Source organism: Ochotona princeps, chromosome 14, assembly GCF_030435755.1.
Source record: "Ochotona princeps isolate mOchPri1 chromosome 14, mOchPri1.hap1, whole genome shotgun sequence".
Classification (NCBI taxonomy): Eukaryota; Metazoa; Chordata; class Mammalia; order Lagomorpha; family Ochotonidae; genus Ochotona; species Ochotona princeps.
This window is the reverse complement of record NC_080845.1, coordinates 19584995-19608751: the sequence shown is the minus strand read 5'-3', so window position 1 is coordinate 19608751 and position 23757 is coordinate 19584995. Positions and strand designations below refer to the sequence as shown.

The 23757-nt window shown below is 49.4% G+C and overlaps 1 protein-coding gene across 1 annotated transcript in view; it reads left to right on the top strand.

Moving 5' to 3' along the window:
* PALM2AKAP2 (PALM2 and AKAP2 fusion) overlaps positions 1-23757 on the top strand; it is a 303091-nt gene that overhangs the window by 267956 nt on the left and 11378 nt on the right. The window contains 1 exon segment of the mRNA XM_058672156.1: positions 10057-12478. Coding sequence (XP_058528139.1) covers positions 10057-12478 — 2422 coding nt within the window.

Below are 23757 nucleotides of genomic sequence, written 5' to 3'. Positions count from 1 at the left end.
TATCTTCTCTAGAATCTTACTGCAGAGAACAAGTATTTCAGGGTGCTGGATTGACCTGGAATGCTGACCCTCGATTATGCCCCTAATTTTCCAAGCTCAGTTGGGTCCCTGGAGCCTGGAGGCAGGGCTGGGAGCTGGTGGATGTTCCCTGGCAGGGGTTACTGAGAAGCATGAGATTTGCAGTGGCAGTCGGGTCTGATTTTGTGTTGAGGGATGAGCTAGGGATGAGTTGCGTGATACTTTTGCCTGTACCAAGGAAAATGAGGACCGTTTTCTTTGTGCTGGAAGACTGTTGATCAGTATGCATGGGATGGTGGATTTACTTCTCTACATTGCTCGAAACCAGAGCCCTCATATCTGGCTTACCTATCCATTTGCGCATGGGTTTATGTAACCATGTACAGCTTATCCCACACATGCCAATAGAGTACAGGTGCTTACAAGGGAAGGTGGAGTAAGGCTACAGAATTCCATATGTTGTCAGGCCTTGTGAAGTATGGAAATAGAGTTTTCTGAAAAGAACAGAGAATGCAATACAGTTTTAACTGAGAGAAAGTATGGTATTTTTTGTTTTCCACATTTTCTACAGTGTCTGTGACTTAATTTGTTTTTAAAACGATTTTAATGTGCTTATTTGAAAAACAGAATTACAGACAGAAGGGGAGAGTCAGAGATCTCCCATCCTCTGGTTCACTCCTGCAGATGGCCAGGGCTGTGCCAGAATGAAGCCGAGAGCTTCATCCTGGTCTCCCATATGGGGGCAGGGGCCCATATGACCATATTCTGCTGCTTTTCCTGGCTTATTAGCAGGGAATGGGATCGGAAGTAGAGTAGCTGGGAATCGAATCAGTGCCCATATGAGATACTATGTTGCAGGCATTAGCTTAACCTGCTGCTGTGCCACACAACATTATCCTTAAGCACCTGTTATTATACATACACACACCAGCGTCCAGAAAAGTCCATTTAAGTGGCGATTTCTCCAGGATCATTCAGGTTTCTTGCTGTCTCAGACCCATTGGGATATTAATTCGCCGTCTGTCCCAAGGCCCACCTCGGAATTTCCAAGAAGCAGAGCCCATCAGCACAGCCAAGCACCACCCAGGTCAGCTGATGTTCTGCCCTTCAGGCTCCCCCAGGCCGCCAGGGAGGGGCCAGGCTTCCTTGAAGGGGGTTAAAGTCCTTCTTTGTGTGAATGGCCTTTTAGGGAGGACAGGGAGGGCTACAGTGACATCACAGGTCTGAGTCGGGGAGGCTCCGAAAGAAGGAATTTGTCTGGCTTCAGCCAGTGTGCACAGGAATCTGTCTGGAAGAAGGAATCTGTCTGACCAAGGAGGCTGGAGGCGCATGCTTGGGGCAGGGTAAGCCGAGTCTGCTGACCTCCTTGCCGTCCTTGTCTTGGTGAACTAACAGGAGAGGCTCCCTTCTGAGGCCAGAGTCATGCTGGAGAAAGGGGTCACTGCATGGGAACCCTGTGTGGTAGGGTCTTTTTCTGCTGGGGTGCAAAGTAGCAGGGCTCTGAGTGCTGATTTGCTATGGCAGCAGCAGCAGCTGTTGCTTTTGTTGTTATGTTTGCAAATCTTGTAAAACTCCCAGCTTTCATGCTAACAAGCAAAAAGCAAGCTGCATGGCATACATTCTGTGCCAGACTGTGCAAGTCCAGTGTGGCACATGGTGCGTTAAGATAATGTGGGAATGCCTGGGACAGTGGGCTGTGTGCCTCTTTCCAGAAACCTCTTTCCAAGGAGCCTGCTAATTCTGCTGATGAGTGGTCTCTCTCTCTCTCTCTCTCTCTCTCTCTCTCTCTTTCTTTCTCTCTCAAAGATTTATTTAATAATTTGAAAGGCAAGGAGAGAGAGGAGGGCGAGGGCCTTCTAACTGCTGGTTCATTCTGTAACTGGCCACAACAGCTGGGGCTGGACCAGGCTGAAGCCAGGAGTCTGGAACCCACTCCAGGTTTCACATGTGAGTGGGCAGGGACCCGAGTAGTTAGGATCATCCTCTACTGTCTACCCAGGTGAATTGGGAGGAAATTAGATGAAAAACGGAGCAGCTGAGACTAATGGTGCTTCAGTATGGGATGCCGGCACTGTGAACAGCTTCATTTGCTTCAGTGCTGCCCCCTGATTTTTCTCATTCCCAGCTTGATATTTGCTTCCTGTGTTGTGTAACTCATTGCATTCATAGGAGTACTTGGGGCTTTGGGAGTAACATAAGACCCTGTGGCCATGGCAAGGGGCATTGGCAGCTCTGTTCTGCCCAGAACAATCTTCTGTGGCTGTAGGGTTAACTTCAGGTGCATCTGGTGCTTTTCTCTGTTCTCTGAGCTCCGTCTCAACTTAGTGGATGCTCCCGGGTCCTCAGTGGTCTCGGCTTTTGTCTGCCAACACCGGTCGGCCAGGCGTGACCCCAAGATCCTGAACCCTGAAAAGAAGAGGACCATAACCAAGTTACGAAGCACTAGGGCTCGGCTTGCTTTTACTTTAAGCAGAGTTGATCACCCTAGAAACTCCAGGCTGTAGGAGCCAGAGTTCCTACTGCAGCCTTGAACTTGGCTTCTTCTGAGGGTGGAGACTACATTGCAGGACAGTTTCACTGTGGAAGGGCCTTGGTGAGAACAGTAGCAGGCTGTCTTGCTACAGCCCTGAGTGCTATCCATGGAGGAAGGTATGAGATGGGTACCTCTCAGGGAAACCCCAAAGCTGCCAGGGTTCCCAGTCACCCCCTAAGGAGAGGGTCTCCCCTAGCCTTTCCCTGGTAGCCATGGAGGAGGCGTGGGCTTCTTTCCCTTCCTCCCCTCCTGGCCTCTTTCCCACCCCCCCATGCACAGAAATCCCTAGCCGTAAATGTGCTAATGAAAGAACACCTTAACATTTTCCAGATGTGTGGCTGACATGCGAGACTGCAGCCAGGCTACCGGTGCTGTGCTGTTGGGGAGACTACTACTTTAAACACTGGCCACCTTCCCCAGGAATGGGAGTGAGCCAGGACACAGGGGGACTTGTTCAAGATCATAGGGCCGGGGGTTTCGCAAGTGTTTTCATCTAAAGAGGCTGGGCTTGTAAGAGCAGGACTGGGACTCACCTGTCTCTTTTGAGTTTTGCTGTGGTCCACACGATGGCTTCTGGCTTCGTGGCTGGAGATTGGAGGCAAGAGGCATTGCTAATCTTAGTCCCCTTTGTAGGGGTCACAGCACTGACCCTATCCGGCAGGGCCCAAGGGCCCAATTCGGCTTGCAGCTGTCTGCCCAGTGCTTGGGGTCTGAAGTCTGGCTGGCTGCCTTCCATTTGTTGGTGGTGGGGGAGTCTGGGCCCCTTAGGAAGAGGCGTGGTAGCCAGTTTCCCACAATCAACATAGCTCCTAGCCTTGCAGGAAGTAGTCTTGCTGGGGCCTGGAAGAGGAAAGGCTGCTTGAGGCTGGAATGTGGACCAGGTTATCTCTGGGGCCTCTCCCTGAGAGGCCCAGCCCTAGCGCTTTCCCCAGCTTCCTTCTCTGCCAGAGGGGGCCGCGGAGCTGCAGGCCTGCTGGCTGGTCCTCCTGGGGCCTCTCCCTGGAAGGCCTGGGCCTGTGAGGAAGCCCTGTGCCTGAAGGAAGAGCCCGGGGAGTCCAGTCTTGGTCCTCCCAGGTTTCTTCACAGACGTTTTAGGATCTAGAGGAACTTTCTTTCCAGTGCCTAAAGCTCTGGGGATGCCCTGTGACTCTGGTCCTGAAGGGCATGTCACCACAGGATCTCAGCCAGCCAGAAAGAGCCCAGGAAGAGGCACCCCAGGGACTTGGCCGCGCAGGGAGTCAGGTCTCAGCCGGGAAAGTGATGTGCCAGGTGCACTGAGCACCTTACTTCTCAAAGAGAATGGAAAACAGCGAGGTTCTCTGGTTTCACAGCCACGGGGAAGTTTTATTTTATAGCCACGTCTCTGCTCCTAGGCTGAGAGCGAGTTTATATTTTTAGTGGAATTTAAAAATAACTGGATTAAAGGATCAGGTCACCTATTACCAGGGGAACAGCATTTTTAATTTAAATCTCATAGCTTCAGTAGGAAGTAAGCTGGGTTATTGAGAGCTAGAAACCTGGTTGAGCAGCGGGTGCCCAAAGCTGGAGTGATTTGGGTCATACTGTGAGTTGGGGGTGGGATCCTAGGAGGCCGAGGTAGGTGAGGGACGGGGTCGGGAGGCAGTGGGTGGTGAAAAGGAGGGAAGCTGTGAACAGAGCAGGCATTCAGGCGAGTAAAGCTTCACCTTCTCACTTGTCCCTGAGATGAAGGATGTTTCCGTCACAGTTTTTTTTTGCTCCTCAAGTGCCTGGCTGTAGGCTCCGACACCCTAGGCAGAAGCAGCACAGTTCTGGGCATTGGCCAGTCAAGCAAGGCTCAAGGCTCTGATGCAATGTTTGGAAGACAGAGTGACACCCACAGAAGAGAGAGATTGAGATTGAGGTCTTCTATCTGCTGGTTCACTTTTCAAATCCCTACAACATCTGGGGCTGGCAAGTTCAAAGCCAGGAAGCAGGAACTCTGTCCTGGTCCCCATGAGAGTGTCAGGGAACCACAGATTTAGACCATCTGCTGCTTTCCCAGGGATCTGGATTGGAGGTGGAACAGCCAGGGTTTGAACTGGCGCTCATACAGGATGCCAGTGCTGTGGGCAGTGGCTTAACTCGCTATGCCACAACGCCAGCCTCCAGCGTGATATTTGCTGTACAGACTGAACATGCATGTAGAATTTCCCAAGCACAGTGGTCTGTGGCATCGGTGGCAACGCTCAGGCTGTTAGCATTATGTCTGGTGCAATGACATGTACGTGAGGTCCTCATGTGCTTCCTGTGGGAAGAGGAAGAGAGGCTCCAGAAGATGAAGCCACTGTTTCTAACAGGATGTCCTGTGATAGGCACATCCAAAGTCTAGGAGCTGCTACAGTCTCCAGGGAGTCTGTCTGTGGTCCATTGAGAAGAAAGAGTGGGAAGGGGGCCATTAGTTTTCAAAGTCTCCTGTGGGAGATTCAAATGGACTCGACCAAAATGCCAAGCAAAAGACCATTTCATTCCACTTGCTCTGAACATCCTCTGTGTCCATTTGGAAGCTTGCTATTGCTGAGAATGTCTTTGATAGCTGAGGGATGGAATTGAGGAGAAGAATCAGAAATCAGATCCTAGCTGTGCCAGTTCCTAGCTGGTCCCTCTGGTCCTGTCATTTTTTTTTTAATCTTTTTTTTTTTTTAATCTTGAATTAACCTGAAGAGTCCTTGCCTCTCCCACCTATCTGAGAGCCCTGTTCTAGGTCTCAGGAGACCTCTTGCAAGCATATGTACTGTGAACATGTGTCCAGAATTAAATGGTGACACGACTTGCACAGTGTGTCCGTGCCCCAGGACTGCTGTGCGTCAGTTACCCTGCTGGCCAGTGCTGGGGCTGGACTGGGTTTTTCCGGTTCCATCCACTGTGTGAACCCACTCTGCTGCCACCTGGCCCGAGTCCAGTGCTTTTTGTTCTGTTCCTTCAGAAGTTGCATCTTTGGGTCTTGATTTTTAGCAGGATTTGATCTATAAAAGTCATTGTATGCTTCAGCAGCAAATGCATTACACTTGATCTTAGCCAAAAGGCCAAGAAGCGATAGCAAATGCATTACTTCATTGTGCTTAGCTTCCTCCAGAATGAACATTTCAGGATTTGTGGTAGATCAGAAAGGAAGATTCGAGAAATTAGAGAAGCCTTTGGGTCTGACATTTAGGCTGTTCCTGGCTTTTTCTATTGATCTCTTCATGTTTATTTTGCCTCTCTTGTTAAAGATTTATTTATTTATTGTGAAAGGCAGAGCTAGAGAGAGAGAGAGAGACCAAAAAAAGAGATCTTCCATTCTCTGGTTCTCTCCACCCGGCAGCAGACAGGGCTTGGCCAAGCTGTAGCCAGGAGCCAGAAGCTTCTTCCTGGTCTCCCACATGCGTGCAGGGACCCAAGCACTTGGACCATCTCTGCTGCTTTCTCGGAAACATTAGCAAGGAGCTGAATGGAAAGTGGAGCCACCAGGACTTGCATTGATGTCCGTATGGTGATACCGCCATTGTATGCGGTGGCTGGGTCCATGTGCCAAAATGCTAGTTAGTCCCCCTTGCACCTCTCACTCCCCTTTCAGAATCAAAACCTGACCATCTGCTGCGGTTTGTGCAAAAGAAACTCAGTCTGGTTCCGGAAAGAATTTACAGCTTAGTGTAAAATGACTAAATAATAATAATAAACATTCACATTAACTATTTGACAAACTGCCTAGTCCTTTGAAATATATGTTCTGTGCTGGGGCTCCACCTCGATGAAGGCATTTTGAGGCCATACATAAAAAGGCCCCAGAATAGTGGGTGTTAAGTAACTCAGATTCTCAACTCTAAGAGCTGCCGACAGGACTGTCTAGTTCTTACTTCCCAAACACCCTTCCAGCCAAAGGGTCCCCCGATCTGTGTGCTCTCTCCTTGAAAGGGTGGGAGATATCTCTGACCTGCACCACAGGCGGACTCCAATTTCACTGTCATTTATGCCCATAGGCAAACCACTAATGTCACCAGGAGAACCCAATCCTCACTTTAATTACACCAATTAGCAGAGCTTCAGGGGTGTTTGAGGGTTACCCCCCTGGAGCCGGGACTGTCTACTGAGATCCTGGTTAACAGATCCCTGAGTGTGTACCCCTGATGGGTATAGTTATCTGCTCCTGGAGTGATGAAAACTAATTTCAGCAACACACAACCATGTTTTACTGTCTCTGCCCCGGTGTTTTAAAGCAGATTGACCCCAATCTGGCTGTTAGCGAGTGAAAGGGCGGGTGTTAGGTGCGCTGTGAAGTTAGGGCTCCACCTGGAGGGTTTGCCCAGCCAACAACAAGGAGCCCAGGCCAGCTCCTTAGTAGCCTAGTTTTTCTCTGACCTTAGACAACCCAATTGATAATTCTCTCATGTCCTCCTGCCTCCTGTGTTTTAGGGATTGGAGCATAGCCTGTTCCAGGAAATACTTTCCAGGTGATTTAATGGATTTTACCTGAACCTGGAACTGGTTTTAACTGATGGAGGTGGAGGACAGAGAAAATTCTGGTCCTTCTTCTTATCTTCAAAGTGAACAGTAAGCATTGGTTGGCTTAAACCAGGCTTCATTTAATGATCCCAGGACCTGGCTCCTGCCAAATCTTTCACCTGCATAGTTAGGGCAGCCTTGATCACCTGGGGTCATCCTGCATGGAGTTAAAGTCTTCCTGCCAAGAGGAACACTCAGGAATTTGTTTATTTGTTGGAATTCTTCAGCTAAATCTACAAACACTCAGAACCTCTGGTGCACAGTTGTGAATGAGTCATGCAGAGTGGCTTATCTGCTCCCAACTAGGGGTTGGATCTGGGCTGTGAGGAAGAACTTTCTGGAATTTCATGGTGTCCTTCAGTATGAGCTTGCTGTATGTTCTGTGAATTGAGCAGTGAACACACCAATTATAGAATTCCTGATTCACCTTGCAGCTTCCTTAAATATTATACTGCCCTGTTCCTTTCCTCCCTGATTCTAAAGTGTTTGTTTTGGTATAGTAGTGATTGTTTTTTTAAAGATTAATTTTTATCGCAAAGTCAGATATACAGAAAGGAGGAGAGACAGAGAGGAAGATTCATCTGTTGATTCACTCCCCAAGCAGCCACAATGGCCAGAGCTGCACCAGTCTCCCTTGCGAGTGCAGGGTCCTAAGGCTTTGGGCCGTCCTTGACTACTTTCCTAGGCCACAAACGGGAAGCTGGATGGGAAGCGGGGCTCCTGGGGTTAGAACCGATTTCCATATGGGATCCCAACACGTGCAAGGCAAGCGCTTTAGCCACTAGGCTATCACGCTGGGCCCAGTAGTGATTTTTTTTAAGATGCATTTATTTAATGATTGGTAAGAAAGACTTGCAGAGAGCGTGAGTAATGAGGAAAGAAAAATTCTTCATGATCTGGTTTACTCCCCAAATAGCTGCAATGGCCCGGCTGGGCTGAAGCCAGGAGCCTGGAACTCCATGTCGGTCTCTCCCCTGGATGATAGAGACCCAAGGACTTGGGCCATCTCCCTCTGCTTTCCTAGACACATTCGCAGAGAGCCAGTTTGGGAGTGGAGCAGTTGGGACTCGAACTGGTGTTCATGTGGGGTGCCAACATTGGAGATAGCAACTTAACATGCTGTGCCACAAAACCAGCCCCCAGCAGTGATTTTTAAACATATATCAGTCCTGTTGGTGTTTGTTGTTTTCCAGTCCACTACTCAACCAAAGCCAAAGGGGATTGAAGGACATCTGTGGAAAATAATTAGCTGTGACTAGTTGACCAGTGGAAACCTGCACTGGGGAAAATCCGACTCCAACCCTAGCAGTACCGTACGTCTCTCTCTCTCTCTCTGTTTGGCTGTGTGTTCCAGGAGTAGCTGTATGTAGAATAGGCTCATGTTTACTTGAAATTGAATGGTAGCCAATAAGTCTTAGACGTTCACATTATCTGCAGTTCCTTGATGATATGTCTGTCAGTAGAAGATACTGACAGTGGTGTTGGCATAAACGCTTACTTGATAGTCACCCCACCCACCTAGGTCATAGGTAACACCCTGAAAATAATATACATAGGGCATATTCCTATTTTTTCTAGGTCTCATGAAGAAAACCATAATTTCCCTTTCCTCTTGTCAAAATTTTGGAATTAATTTCCTGAGAGGCATTCTAAGTTGGCATTCTAATATTTTATTCTAAGCCTTTAAAGTTGTTTAAAACTAAAACAAGTAGACATCCCATATTGCAGTCTAGTGTTGCACTGTGTCAGTAGCACCAGGCGGACTGTAAACACAAGACCAGGAAACAAAGCCGACTGAAGTGTAAATTAACTCCTTGAAAGAAACCCCAAATCAGTTCATGATGTGCTGATGAGATGACCTGAGATAATCAGGGCTGTTTGATTTGGGGACTGGGAGGGGCGACCTAGAATTTGAATATTAATCCTACTAATGACAAATAGCAAAATTAAATGGATTGATGGCCACTGTGGTTGGAAACTATGGTGCTTTTCAGAACGTTCGGTAGTAGTTTTCTGGGCTAACCACACATTGCACATGTCACATCTAAAGCATTTTAGAAGCTGGATGGGGGGCATTACTGGCCAGCAGCTTTTCAAGGCAGCGTGCACCCCGTAACTGCCATGCCACAGTTGTAGGGAACAGAACTGGGTAGCCAGCAGCTTTGTCGGTGGCGTTTCCATTGCCCGTGGCCAATGGCAGCCCTGGCAGCGGGGCACTGCGGCCTGGCAGGGGCCACTGAAGGGGTCTGCTGTTCTCCAGTCTTTTATGTTGGAAAGAAGTTTCTTGTCTCTGACTAATTGCACTGCAGTTGGCAGAGAGTCCTATGGTTTTCAAAAGAGTTTGTTCATGCTTGAGGACTCTCCCTTTTACAGTTGAGGGACATAAATAAACCTGTTCCCAAGCCTCAGTGGTTTGCTAGGAAATATCTTGGAAGATTATATAACAGCAACATAATTTCTTTCACTCTAGAAGATATTTCAACAGTTTGTTATGATTTGAGTCCTAGCTTACTTTCTTTTTCCCCGTAATTTGAGAGTGACACAGGATTGAGGGCTCCTGTCCACCGATGTGCTGCCCCAAATAACTGCAACAGCCAGAATGAGACCAGTCTGGTGCCAGGAAACAGAAACTGAACTGAGTCTAACTCATGGGTGGCCGGGACCCAACAACGGGCGCCAGGATTTGATCACGGCACTGTTGAGTTGGGATGGAATGGTCCTAGCCAGTGACAAAACAGTTGCCCTTTAAATTTAAAAAAGAGTTAGCATTTAGTCACCTCATTAAAAAAAAAAAAAAGACAAGGACGAATCTGGATTTAAGAAGGCCAGGTACCCATTGCCATAACAAAAATAGTTCTTTGATGATTATTAGGCGAGAAGTATGCCTCAGAAGGACTTGTTACTCTTGAAATATTCCTTCCTATTGGCTGTGGCTGAATTCCTTAGGATTCACATCTGTGACGGTGCAGCATTTAGACCTGACTTTGGTTTTTCCTTTGTTGCAGAAGCCTCCCCAGCTTTCCGAGGATGGCATCCGGCTAGAAAACGAGAGGGACGACAGTAGTGCCAAAGCCTTGCAGCCTGCTGCCAGCACCCTCCTGCCAGACCACAGCAACATGGAAATTGAGGTGTCTGTTGCAGAATGTAAAGGCGTTGCTGGCGTTACTTCCACTCCCCATTCTGCAGCTCACCCATCTCCCTTCTGCTCGCCCCCCCACAATGGTCTCCTCACCAACCATCACGAGTCCCTGGATAACGATGTGGCCAGAGAGATCCGCTATCTAGACGAGGTGCTGGAGGCCAACTGCTGCGAGTCTGCTGTGGATGGGGCATACAACGGGACGTCCTCCCCAGAGCCAGGTGCAGCGACCCCGCAGAGCCTCTTCAGTCCCCCAGGCCACGTGGCCAGCCAGCCAGAACCCATGCAGAGAGCAGCTGGCAGGCAGGTGCCGACACACGCTGCAGACACCATGGCAGAGGGAGAGAGAGCGAATGGCCACCACCCTGAGCAGCCCAGAGACTTGCCAGGGGACAGCCCACAGGCCCCTGTGAGCCCCAGCTCCTCCACTGGCTCCCAAGTTGCTCCCCGCAATGGGGAGCTGACGCTGACCACGCTGAAAAAGGAGGCCAAGTTTGAGTTACGTGCCTTCCACGAGGACAAGAAGCCCTCCAAGCTCTTTGAGGAGGATGAGCGTGAGAGGGAGCAGTTCTGCGTCCGGAAGGTGCGGCCGTCCGAGGAGATGCTCGAGCTGGAGAAGGAGAGGCGGGAGCTCATCCGGAGTCAGGCGGTGAAGAAGAATCCCGGCATTGCGGCCAAGTGGTGGAACCCGCCCCAAGAGAAGACCATTGAGGAGCAGCTGGACGAGGAACATCTGGAGTCGCACAAGAAGTACAAGGAGCGCAAGGAACGGCAGGCGCAGCAGCAGCAGCAGTTGCAACAGCAGCAGCAGCAACAGCAACAACAGCAACAACAGCAGCAACAGCAGCAGCTGCAAGCCCCATTGCAGGCCTCCCTGGCCCCCGCCGCCTCCCAGGACCCTTCCGGCCTGTCTGAAAATACAAAGGACATCGTCACCGAGCAGATAGATTTCTCGGCTGCGCGCAAGCAGTTCCAGCAAATGGAGAATTCCCGGCCCACCCTGGCCAAGGGCCAGAGCAACCCCAGGCTGTTCTCCATCAAGCCTTTTTACAGGCCCCTGGCATCCCTCCACTCAGAGAGGTCGCTGACCACTGTGAGACCTGTGGCCACCCGGGGTCCTCTGGAGGATGGTGGTTTAGTAGCCACCAAGGAGCAGAAATCCCCCAGTGTCCCTGAGAGCCAGCTGGTGGGTGGAAGCCAGGCAGGCACAGCGCCTCAAGGGAAGGATGGACCCTACAGTGAGCCCTCCAAGCGTGGGCCCTTGTCCAAACTGTGGGCAGAGGACGGTGAGTTCACCAGTGCCCGAGCCGTCCTCACCGTGGTCAAAGACGACGAGCCTGGCATTTTGGATCAGTTCTCACGCTCAGTCAATGTTTCTTTGACCCAAGAAGAGCTCGACTCTGGTTTGGATGAGTTGTCGGTGCGGTCACAGGACACCACGGTCCTGGAGACGCTGTCCAATGACTTCAGCATGGACAACATCAGTGACAGTGGAGCCTCCAACGAGACAACCAGCGCCCTCCAGGAAAACTCCCTGGCTGATTTCTCTCTGCCCCAGACCCCGCAGACTGACCCCACCTCCGAGGGCCGAGGTGAAGGGATCTCCAAGTCTTTTAGCGATCATGGGTTCTCCTCCCCTTCTTCCATGCTGGGGGACTCTCCGTCCGTGGAAGACCCCTTGGAATACCAGGCCGGCCTGCTGGTGCAAAGTGCCATTCAGCATGCCATCGCTGAGCAGGCAGAGAAGGCGGCGGGCAAAACCAGCCCCGGTGGAGCTGTCCCCCGGGGACCAGAGGTGACCCTGGAGGCAGCTGACAGGGAAGCTTCCAGCTCAGGGAAGCCTCGGGCCATGTTTGAGCCACCTCAGGTGTCCTCTCCCGTTCAAGAGAAGAGGGATGTATTACCAAAGATCCTGCCTGCAGAAGACAGGGTGCTCAGGGAACCGGGGCCGCCCCAGCCACTGCCCACTGTGCAGCCCAGTGGCCCTGTCAACATGGAGGAGACCAGGCCCGAAGGCAGCTATTTCAGCAAGTACTCAGAGGCGGCTGAGCTGCGAAGCACAGCTTCCCTCCTGGCCACACAAGAGTCTGATGTGATGGTGGGGCCCTTCAAGCTGAGGTCCCGGAAGCAGCGGACTTTGTCCATGATTGAAGAAGAGATCCGAGCAGCCCAGGAAAGGGAAGAGGAGCTGAAGCGGCAGAGGCAGGTCCTGCAGAGCACACAAAGCCCCAGGGCCAAGAATGCCCCCTCACTGCCCTCCCGAGCAACCAGCTGCAGAACCGCCCCAGGTAAGAGACAGCCAGACCCCCAGATCCAGGCCTGTGATTCCTGAGCCAGTTGATCCTAGCTGCTGGGTTTTGATGTGGAGCTGTGTGTGTGTGTGAGTGACACTGGCATGAGGAAGGATTTGGGCCTCTGGGACAACGGTGGAAGAGCCAGGAGCATGGGTGGAGTGTGCCACGTGAGAGCAGATCCAATCGCTTCCTGTCATGCTGCTGTGGCCTTGAGTTTTTAACACCGAATTGTCCTCTTTGGTTTGACAGGGCCGCCTCTTGCTGAGAGGCTGGGAGTAACACAGAACCAGGCAGTGTTTGAGTCAGTGGCATGACCCTACTTAACTGGGGTTAAATTGAATATTTCCAATTGCGGGGTTGTGTTCCAGCGACCCCTACAGAATCGTGGGTTCCGTGTTACAGATAGGTGTGGACAGGATGCTTTTGTCCACACCACCACGTGTGGTGTCCTCCGAGACACCACAAAGCATTTTCAGTCTTGTGCTGTGTAGTCGTGTTTGGGTCAACAGCTGATGTCTCCCGCGGTTGTTCCCGTGTTGTATCGCCCAGTGATGTCATAACTGTCTTGGTTTGTGTAAGACCACATTGTGATGTTTGCACAATGGTGAAATTGCCTGATGATGTTTGTCAGAATTTATCCCTTTGTACATTGAGGTGTTAGACTTGTTTTGGATTATAGTAACACGCCCCACTGTGGCCTGGGCAGCCCCTTGGTTGAGTAATTTGTGCAAGGTGATTGAGGTTAATTAGAGTGTGGTCCGGACCAGTCGGTGAGTCTTTGTCACCAGGCCCTGCTGAGCTAAGGACAGACTTTTGAGAGGAGGTATTTGAAAACTCTCTTAGCAGTTTGGTCTTGGCATGTAATCCAAGCATGGGATTTTTGTATTTTACAAAAGCGTTGATGTACACTGTCCTCGGAAGGCGGGGCCTGACTCTTCACCAGTGTCACCCCACGGTTTATGCTGCCAGCATCTAACTTGTTCCATCTAGAACTTCTCATCCTGGCACTCGGTTTCCATTGAGTCTACAATGACCTTTTTCTTACTAGCTTTTAAATTTTGAAATAATTTCAAATGTAAAGATGAGGACCCATGTATAGTACAAATATTTCTTTTCTGAGCCATTTGAGGGGAAAATTGCCATTAGCATTTGCCTTTATCCACCGTTTTGCTGGATATTCTTTAGTACATGTCTCTCTGATGCTTTCCCAGGATTCTGTCAAGGTCATGGGGCTAAGGTGGGAGCACTTGCACAATGGATGCTGTGTGCGCCCTGTACTTGTACCCAGGTGTCAGCTTGTCTTGATGAGGCCAACGGTTAACTCTGCTCACTTGATGGAGGGAGCGTCTGCTGGGCACACCTACTTTTTCCTTTATGTCAGAACATAAATGTCTAGTGGATTCCATTGTAGTCAATGGATACCGATCCATTTCTTGTATTTTTATCCTTGATTTGTTCTGATGCTTGATGGCCTTGATTTGTTCAGATTGATGATGTCCTTGATTTGATCTTGACTTGTTGCGGGAGCCCTTTTAAGTTAACCTCTATGTTCTTATGGAGATGTTCTCATTGTTTTTGGAGCATTTCCCCAGTTGCCTGACATCACAAGATTTTCCACTTTCACCTTATTCTCCATTTCTCCATTAGTTCCTTGGGATGGAGAATGGTGTTAGAAATCAAGTTGGCTTCCAGATAGGACTCTTTTTTTTTTTTTTTAAAGATTTATTCATTTTATTACAGCCAGATATACACAGAGGAGGAGAGACAGAGAGGAAGATCTTCCGTCCGATGTTTTCACTCCCCAAGTGAGCCGCAATGGGCCGGTGCTGTGCCGATCCGATGCCGGGAACCTGGAACCTCTTCCAGGTCTCCCACGCGGGTGCAGGAACCCAAGGCTTTGGGCCGTCCTCGACTGCTTTCCCAGGCCACAAGCAGGGAGCTGGATGGGAAGTGGAGCTGCCAGGATTAGAACCGGCGCCCATATGGGATCCCGGGGCTTTCAAGGTGAGGACTTCAGCCACTAGGCCACGCCGCCGAGCCCCAGATAGGGCTCTTGATGTTGGATTGATCAGCTGGTTTTTCCCGAAGGTGCCTAGTTGTCACTTCGCTTTAAATTCCTTGTTGTGGTCCAGCTTGGCACAGAGATACCAGAGAAGCTTCCTGTCCTGGAGAGAGGTCTTTGTACTACATGATGTCAGTGCCAGCTGGGGAACCCAGTTGACAACTCAGCATGCTCCTGGGAGCCTACAGTCTCACTACTAGAGGTGGGGAGCTCTGTGGGCTTCTCGACTCCTGCTGCTTGCATGAAAGGCAGGTCCTGGTTAGTGCCAGCTTCTCTCCCCTAGCCAACCCTCTGCACTGTCATTATAGAACCTGCCGTGAAGTACAAGGCTTAGTGGATCTCTTGGACACTTCAGGCTCCCAGACTGGGTGACTTACAGACAGGCTGAGAAGTCCAAGATCATGGCGTCAGCCAGTTGGTCTGGCGAGTGCCATATCCTGGTTCCCAGATGACCCCTGTGTGTGGTGGCCTCACCTGGGGAAGAAAGCCTCTCCCTTAGCTTTTATTTTGTAAGGGCACTGACCCCGTTCCCAAGGGGCAGCCTTCATACCCTAATCTACAAAGTGTGTTCCCCCCACATCCTAATATCAGTGATTAAGTTTCAACATTTGGGAGGATACATTCAGACCATAGAAGTGGATTTTTAATTTTTGTTCTGTGTTTTTCCACCCTCCCTGCCCCCGACTTTGTTTCTAGCACATTTGTCTAACGTAAAGACATATTGATCATTTCCTCTAGGTCTCTGTCCACTCAAAGTTACCTTAAACAAGTCTTGGTCCTAGTGTCTTCCCCTGAGGTCCGAGGAATCTGGTGCTAATTTTCCCAGAGCTTGCCTCTCAGTTAGTACTGGTCTCATCCCCCCCTTGGGGTTGCTATCTGTTCTTTTGGGGAGGTGGTAACTTATCCGCCTATATCTACTCTCTTGTTCTTGCATGGTTCATGTTGAATAGTCATGGTGGAAAGATGTGTGCATCTCATTCCTTCATATTTACCTCTAGAACACTTGAAGAATTACAACATGGATCAAAATACATTGGATGTTAAATAAAAAAGTTTGTTGTTGTTGTTGGCTGTCCATGCCTGAGAACGTTTGTAGCACCGTTTGACCAGCTGGCCTCTGAGTTCATGGTCAGGGAGCAGTTGGACACAGTTGTCTGAGCAGGCTAACTGGATGATTCACAACGAGGGTCAGGACTGCTGGCTCTAACATTGACTGTTGCTAAGTTCCTTCTTGCACTGCTTCACTTGTTATACCAGAAGTGACTCAGCCATGTGACTCTGATGATTTGTGATTAGATGATGAAAAATGTGGTTTGTAACTTCTGTGGTAGAAATCCATGTCGACATGCTAGAATCGTAAAAGCTTACAGCAAATAATACTCGTTGAGAACCTAGATGGAGTAAGAAAGAGGAAAGCTACTTCAGTGGCAATTCTTTCCATTGAAAATTTATTCAGACACAAGCCCCCTAAAGATATTTGGTTTTGCTGTTGGTTTCTTTGCCTTTAGAAGATATAGAATGATAGGGGTTCTGCTTTGAAAAGGATATAGTGACTTCTAAAGACATCTTATTTGGAAATTGTATCTTGTTGGTTCTTAACTTGACTTTTAACTGGAGAAGGTGCACTTACATAGAACCTGAGTGACATTTGTTCATACAGAGCAGACCAGGTGCTATCGGGCAGCTCCTGGCTTAGTGAGAGCAACAACAGTGCATGAACTTGGAGATTTCATGACAGAGCAGCCCTGAGGACTGCCGGACATCTTGCTTTCTTGGGAAGCTACCGTCCAAATTGAGAACTAAAGGAGCAGAAGTGGGACCAAGGAGATGGGCAAGATTGTTTTTCTCTGAAGGAATGGCACCGGAAAAGGCTCAACTGGAACAGAGAACTGGACACAGCTGAGGCCAGAGCCAAGAGCGCTGTCAATCTTATCAAGGGTTTTAGACTTTGGACTTTTCATCCTGCGGTCAGTGGGAAGCCACATTTCCCATGACGGACGGACTGGAAGCCTTCCTGCTTTAATAAGTCTGATGTGCAGGCTTGGATTAACTCCTTCCTGTCCGTACCAGTACTTCAGAAAGCATGCCACCATCTTGTCCAGTGTAGGGAGGCCCTGATGAGCAGGTTTGTGCCTCTGCGGATGGAGCCGAGAAGCAGGGCGTGAGGGACACACCTTGGCAGGTGCACAAACCTCATTTGAAGGACCGTAAAATATCCTAGAGAGGAAAATTTTGTGCTAATGGGGGTGCTTCCCAAACATCATAAGACCGCTTCAACCTTCTTTTCATGTCAGGGGAGGGGAAATGCAGTTCTCATTAACGCCTGTGCCTATTTTTAAATCCCTGGTTTCACTTCCAAGTTCTGAGCATGCCAGAGACACCCAAGGGATGAGTCTTTAGATTTTTGAAATAGTTTCTGTTTTTGTGCCAGATGTTGAGCTGATGCACTCACTCAGGGATGCATGATTCACTCAGGGGACTGAATATTCGGGAGAGTGGTACAAAAGATGGCATGAATATTGAATCCCACGAACTTGGAAATATCTATTCACAGCTTCTAAAAGTAGAAGGATGTGCCAGTTAAGCATCTTGTAAAAACAGAATATTGGTATGAGTGTTTGGAGTAGCAGTTGAAGAGGTCAGTTAAGGCACACGCTTCCGGCATTGGAGTGTTCGGGTTCGAATATGGGCTCCACTTGTGTTTCTGTTTCCTGCTAGTTAACACCCTGGGGAACAAGGCTGGCAGTTTAAGTAAGCTGGGTTCCTGCTTCCCATGTGGGAAACAGGAGTTGAGTTCCTGGCCATTGCTAGCTAGCATTTGGAGAGTGAACTGACAGGTGGGGCAAGCTCGCTCGTGCTCTCTCTCTCTCTCTCTCTCACTCTCTCTCAAGAGATATACATCTTTTTAAAGGAGTTCATGTAGGAGTATCAACTTCTATTGCTAGTTTGGATTAAGATTCCACACAGGGTGATCAGTGCAGCATAAATATATTTTTTAAAGATTTATTTTATTTTTATTGGAAAGTCAGATATACACAGAGGAGGAGAGACAGAGAGGAAGATCTTCGCTCTGCTGGTTCACTCCCCAAGTGGCTGCAACGGCCGGTGCTGCACTGACCCTAAGCTGGGAGCCTGGAGCCTCTTCCAGGTCCCCCACACGGGTGCAGGGTCCCAAGGCTTTGGGCCATCCTCGATTGCTTTCCCAGGCCACGAGGCCAGAGCTGGACGAGAAGCAGGGCTGCTGAGATTAGCACTGGTGCCCATATGGGTTCCCGGCGTGTGCAAGGCGAGGACTTTGGCTGTAGGCTACCACGCCAGGCCCCAACATAAAAATTTTGATGAGGTTCCTTTTGTTTTAAATCCCCTTCATGATCTCCAAGTATCACAAAGAAAGTCCCAGAAGGAACAGAGAGTGCAGCAGCAGGACTGTGTTCACGAAGCAGAGGCCGTGACTTGTCTCGGGCCGAGGTAGACAGCCGTGGCTGGGTTTGGCTTAAGGTGCTCGGCCGTGTATCAACAACTGACAGAAGGATTCTGCTGTGGGCTGGGCAGGAGAGGATCCTCTGCCAGACTGTTCGCTCTTCCCCCACATCACAGGCTCTGGATGAACAGCTCCCCATGGACCAGCTGGCGGTGGGAAACCTGCTGAAGCCCAATAGAGGGCATCCTACTGATGGTTACTGTCCAGTGCCATATTTCCAGACCATTCTCTGGTGATACAAGTCTATTCCTGATGGCTCTGACTTGTTATAAAACAAAAAAACAAAAGCTCAGTAGTATAGACAGCAATAGGTATTTCACACATCTCTTCATTTCTTGTTTTCTTGGGTCAGCCTCTCAAGCAGCCCTCTAAGACTTAGTACAAGTTTATTTGATCCCTTGAAACTGGATATATTTCTGGATTCAGACATTTTCTAATTTTAGAAGGTCCATAAAGTTTATAGATGTTATTCTTTTGGGGGAAAACGTTATTGAGCGCAGTTTGTGGGTCCTGGAGCTGCGCCTTGTCCTCTAATTACATTTCTGTGGTACAACTTTGTACAACATCGTATGGGAGCTACATCATGCGGGTTTAAGAGAGGACTGGGAGGAGTTGTGCCAGCTCATGTCATGTTTCACTGCCAAATAAATTAGGGAAAAGCCTGGTTTTCAGTGCTTTGTGGATGTTGGAATTATTCGTGAAGGATTGTGGACCTGTTCATCCTAGAGCCCAGCAAGTTGAAGCAAGTTGCTCCAGGCTGTTCAGTCAGCAGAGGGTAGGACATGGCTTCAAACCCAGGCTCGTTTGTCCCCCAGATCCGTACTCTTCCCCACCCTGTCCTGCAACACCCTTCTCTGCGACCTGTGGGGCGTAGGCTCAGTCTCTCCCTGTCCTCCCCTGGTCTCAGGCCTGACCCCTGTGCTGCCCAATCCTTCCTGTCCTTTATTTTTGGAGCTGCTGTAGCTAAGGAACCCGTTGCTTGCAGTATCCTAGGTGTATAAGGTTGACTGTTGGAAGCTGTGGAACCCAGTGGCCCAGGATGGTTTCTCGGTGCCTTTAGAACCAAGTCCCAGTACCCTCCTAGAGTACAGTTGCCAAAACTGCTGATGCTGTCCAGAGAGTTGAGCAGGTGCTGGGGGAGCTGTTACAGCCTGGTTCTTCTGGAAAGTTCTTCCTGACAGCTCATTTCCCAGGAAGAAATTCAGTCACTCATTCCAGGCTCACTGCCTGAAATCTCTGAAAGAGCCAAGCACTTGATGCGCAGAATCAGTTCCCCAAGATGAGGCTGAGCACGGCTGAGGGGTCATGCTACTGACTGAATATGGACCTGCTTATCTCAGTCAAAATCAGCCATCCCTATCTACTGTGTCACCAGGCCCCAGACCTGCTTGCTGCCGCTCCTCTTTCCTCTTTAAGATTTTGTTCCTGAGACCAGAACCTCTCTCTGCATTGTATTTTTTCCCCAGAACTCAAAAATGTCTGTTCATTTAAAAGAAACACACCATCTAAACAGGGCTTGCGGTCAGTACTTCCTAAACAGCAGAGTTCAGAATTCTTCTGGACACAACCCTCAAAGGTTTGGGCTGCTAGCCTCATTCTTGGCAAGATATAGACTCATAGTCCATCTTTGGCAAGTTTTAAGAGTTTGTACAGTAAGACAGGAATACAAACAGTCCTTGCCTGTTCCTTCTCTAGGCAGCTTCTACTGCTGCTGATTTTGCTGGTTCTTCCTAGAAATCCGGGGCGTCTGGTGTGGCCCCTGGGAGTGCTCATCGCTTGTGGGTGGGGAGCATTGCATGGTGCTCCTTGTTGCCCACACCTGCCCAGCTAAGTTCAGGGAGCACTTTGTAAGGAATCAGACTCAGCCATATAACCAAGACAGACAGACAGATCTAGATTCTATACCAAGTTGCACACTGGTAAGCAGTGTGAGCCCGTCAAAACTGGGCTGGGAGCAGGATGTCTCCTGTGATTGTTGGAGTTCAGAGCAGGAAGTGACTGCCTCTTGTTAGCCATGGTTACTGGCCATGCCTCAGCTGATTGGCATTTTGGATCCATTTGACCTTTGTGAATAAGCTACAGTTGCTTCTACCTAGGAAGTGGGAGACTCTTGAGAAAGGCAGGGCCAGGACAGAGTATGTGCGACAGTTCACAACACCACCCAACACGTTTGTAGTTCATGCAATAACATTTTGATTTCTCGTGAACTTGAAGGTGAACTCTCCCAGAACCTCAGAGCATATGATATTGTGGGCTTGACCCATCTCTCCTGATTTCCCATTCCCCAAACATAAACTCGTACCGAGGGTTTTGAAACGGCTGGTTGAGGAAAAGTATGCTTTCTTGTGAAAATCCCTGGCTCTACTGTTAGATGTGCCAACAGCTGACTTCACCTCTATAAACTGCAGTGTCTTTGTGAATCAAATGGTGCCCCCCCAAAGGAGGATTGGGCCAGTGCCTCAGGCGCATTAACATAGTGCCTGCTCCACGAAAGGCTGCCAGTCAGAGTGCCGACCTGTTAACTGCTGGACTCTAAGGAAAGGCTTCAAGAACAACTTTGGCAGCGGCCTTGAGCTGAGGTAAATGACGGGACATGCGTCACAAAATTGCTTTCTCTTCCTACTTGGAAATTTTTCCAGAGTTCTCCTTCCCAGATTTATTTCTCAGATGTCTTACTTTTTGTGAAATTTCTGAGTTCAGGAACAAGTGCCCAGTAATAAGCTGTGATCTTAAAACCAAAGAGTGGCATAGTCCATCGTTACGCGTATCGAGTGAAAATAAAATGACAGGTGTTATAGCAACATCTCCTCTCTTTCCTCTTCCCCCTGTGGGAGAGGGTGCTGGTGGTAGCCTTCGCCCAGCTAGGCCTGCTGTACTGGTGGAGAAGATGTGTTGAGCAGGAAGGTTCTGGAGGGGGAGCTGCTGTCTTTGGTGTCTTTGGTGTCTTTGCTGTCTTTCTTACTGCTGTGACCAACATCGCTGTTGCTGTCGTGTTTGACAGTTTTTCAGACTTAGTCATGAGACCCAGACATTTCTCATTTCTGGGCTAGGTTAAGGATGTGGAGGTTCTTATCATCATGTTCTCCCACCAAAGAGCAAGGGCCTGTGTGTGGGTCACAGCTGGAGCCGCATGCTTGTGTGCCCTGCGTCTGAGCAGGATGTGTGTTCGCTTTTATGGAGAGCACGGGAAATCCGGAGGCGCAAGTCTGAGCTCATTTCTGGGGACTCGAGTCCTTTGAGATACTTGCAACGTCAGCCCAGTGCCATGTGAAGAAAGGAGGTCATTGAGGAGACCTGGGCCAAGGCAGGCCAGCTGGTGGGTGTTTTGTGCCGTGTAGTTGGGTTTTTAAATGAGAGTGGGTGATGGCTCTTTCTTTTCTTCTGAGACAAGGCATCTGTGATTTAACACCTCAGACCCAGCACATGTGGAGTCATCTCCCCATCATCATATTCAGCCAAAGCGATTTTCTCAACTTTTGGAATCTACCTTCTTGGCTTGCTTAGACGTCAGGCCCGATCCCCAGGTGGAGGTTTGGTTTGTGGAGGGTGATGGAAGCTGTGCTAGGAGCTTGCACGGCCCAAGCCTAGGTCCCCTTGGTAGGAGGAGCTACAGACACATGCAGGCTCTGCCCCCTGCCAGCATGGCCTGCCAGATGCCCAGATGCCCGAGGGAATTTCAGCCAAGGCATGGCTGTCTTGCTCTGCACCAGAAGGTGGTTTAATGATCTGAAGTTAAATAAACAGGAAACACAGACTCATGTTCCCCAGGCTTTTTTTCCACTCACGCTGGGAGACAGCAACAGGCTAATTTGGAATGAAATGACTGTGCTCCCTCACCAGCTTCTTTCCAAGTACCCTTGTCACACAACAAGCAGTTCCCTTTCCCAGGCCTTAGGGAAGCTGGACTCATCAGTTCACTGGGTGTGTGCTGTCTGGAGAGATAAGACTTGCATATCTATGCAGGTTAAGCTCAGCATAGAAAAATTGGACCTTACTTTCTGGCTTTGTTTTTTTATTTGTGCTCAGGATTGAAATAAAAAGAATAAAAATCAAAGTGACTCATAACCCTGCGCTCTGAGGGACTGCTACTACCTCCCTGCTTGCTCTCCCAGGATGGCACATGATTCCAGGGAGTGGCGTGAGCCAGACTTGGAGGAGCACGGCTGTGCTTATAACCTTGACAGTAAGCAGGCAGGTGGCAGAAGTCCAGGAGGGAGCCCTGGAAGCTCCTTCTCTGAGGACTCTCACAGCTTCTCTGACATGGCGCTTAGCAGCCACCTTCCCTCCAGACCTGCTCAGCCAGCGTCTGTTTCCTGTTACTGTTGTGACCTCTAGTGGCTCTGGACAGTAAAACCTGTGAGAGTGGGCCTTGGTCTGTGGAAATAAAGAAACAAGACCCATCTTTCATGTTTGGAGGTTGACCATTTGTGTATCGTAATCCTCCACCCTTGTCGCAGCCCTCTCTCAGGATGCACCCCGGCTTGTGATTTTGCCATCACAGGTTCCAGTGCGTTGCTATCTTGGGCTGAGATTAGCATCAGAGTCTAAGCCATTTCTGGAAATCAGTGTATCTGCCCCATGTCACATTTATATGCTGTCATCATTGCTAACGGTCATGGAGTCTGTGTACTTAGAATGTTTTATTTCATGGGCTTTGGTGAAGTTATTTAAACGCCTCCTTTAGATTCTCTCTGGAGAGTTCCACCCATTCCACAAGCATTTACTCCATGGCTGTGTGGTATGTTTCATCATGGACTCTTTGCTCAACAGTCATTAACTCCTGCTTGGTACCCTATTCCACAGTCCCTCACTGGAGGAATACAGCAGTGAGCAGAGCAGGCAGGGCCTTGCTCAAGTGATGCATGTTCAGGTACATAAAGGGGCTTCCAGGTGACTAGTATGGTGCCTGTCCTCAGGTGACTTTGTAGCTGAATGGAGAAGACAAAAGCTTCAGTGAACAAATGTGAGCCAGGTCGGTCTGTGATGATTGCTCTCACGGAGTATGAACACGAGGTGATGCGGCAGGTTCCCCACTTCCCCCCAAGACATATGTGAAAAGGAGAAACTAGGGGTCATGAGTATGAACTGTGTTTTTTAGAAAAAACTGGAAGCATAGCGGATGGTGATGAGGACACGTGAGAGGTGAACTGGATAGTGGTGCCTCAGCCTGGCAATGTCGTGTCAGTTTCTGGTCCTATAAGGAAAAAATGGATGTGAAACAACGTGCAATTATTCATCCTTACCCAGGAATCGTTCTTCTGTAGAGAGACCAGCTAAGTAGTAGCTAGAGGTGCTGAGTGCTGGGTGTTCTCATCATTAGCTTGGTCCTTCAAAGAGGCCCTACAAGGTTGGGGCCCTGCCATCATCCCTGCTGTAGAGCTGTGGCATTCGTGAGCTCATGACCGTGTACTTTCTCAGAGGTGCCTTTGGGGCTCTGTGGCAGTTAAAACCCACCCTTTGATGAGCTAGGAGCTAAGACTGGACACATCACAGGGGTGGGATCATACAAGGCCTAGGAATTCATTTGGTCTGAGCCTACAAAGTTAGTCATAAGTGGCACTCGAACTTGCAGAAACCTGTAGCAGGGTAGTTATTAAGACAAAATGATCCAGTGTGGGGGAGGGATTGTAGATGGTATTAGCAAAAGGCCCAAGGGGCCCCCAGTCTGCCCTTGAGTGAAAGGCCAATGTTGCATCATCGTCCTGAGAGGCGCTGGAGCACAGGTGGAGA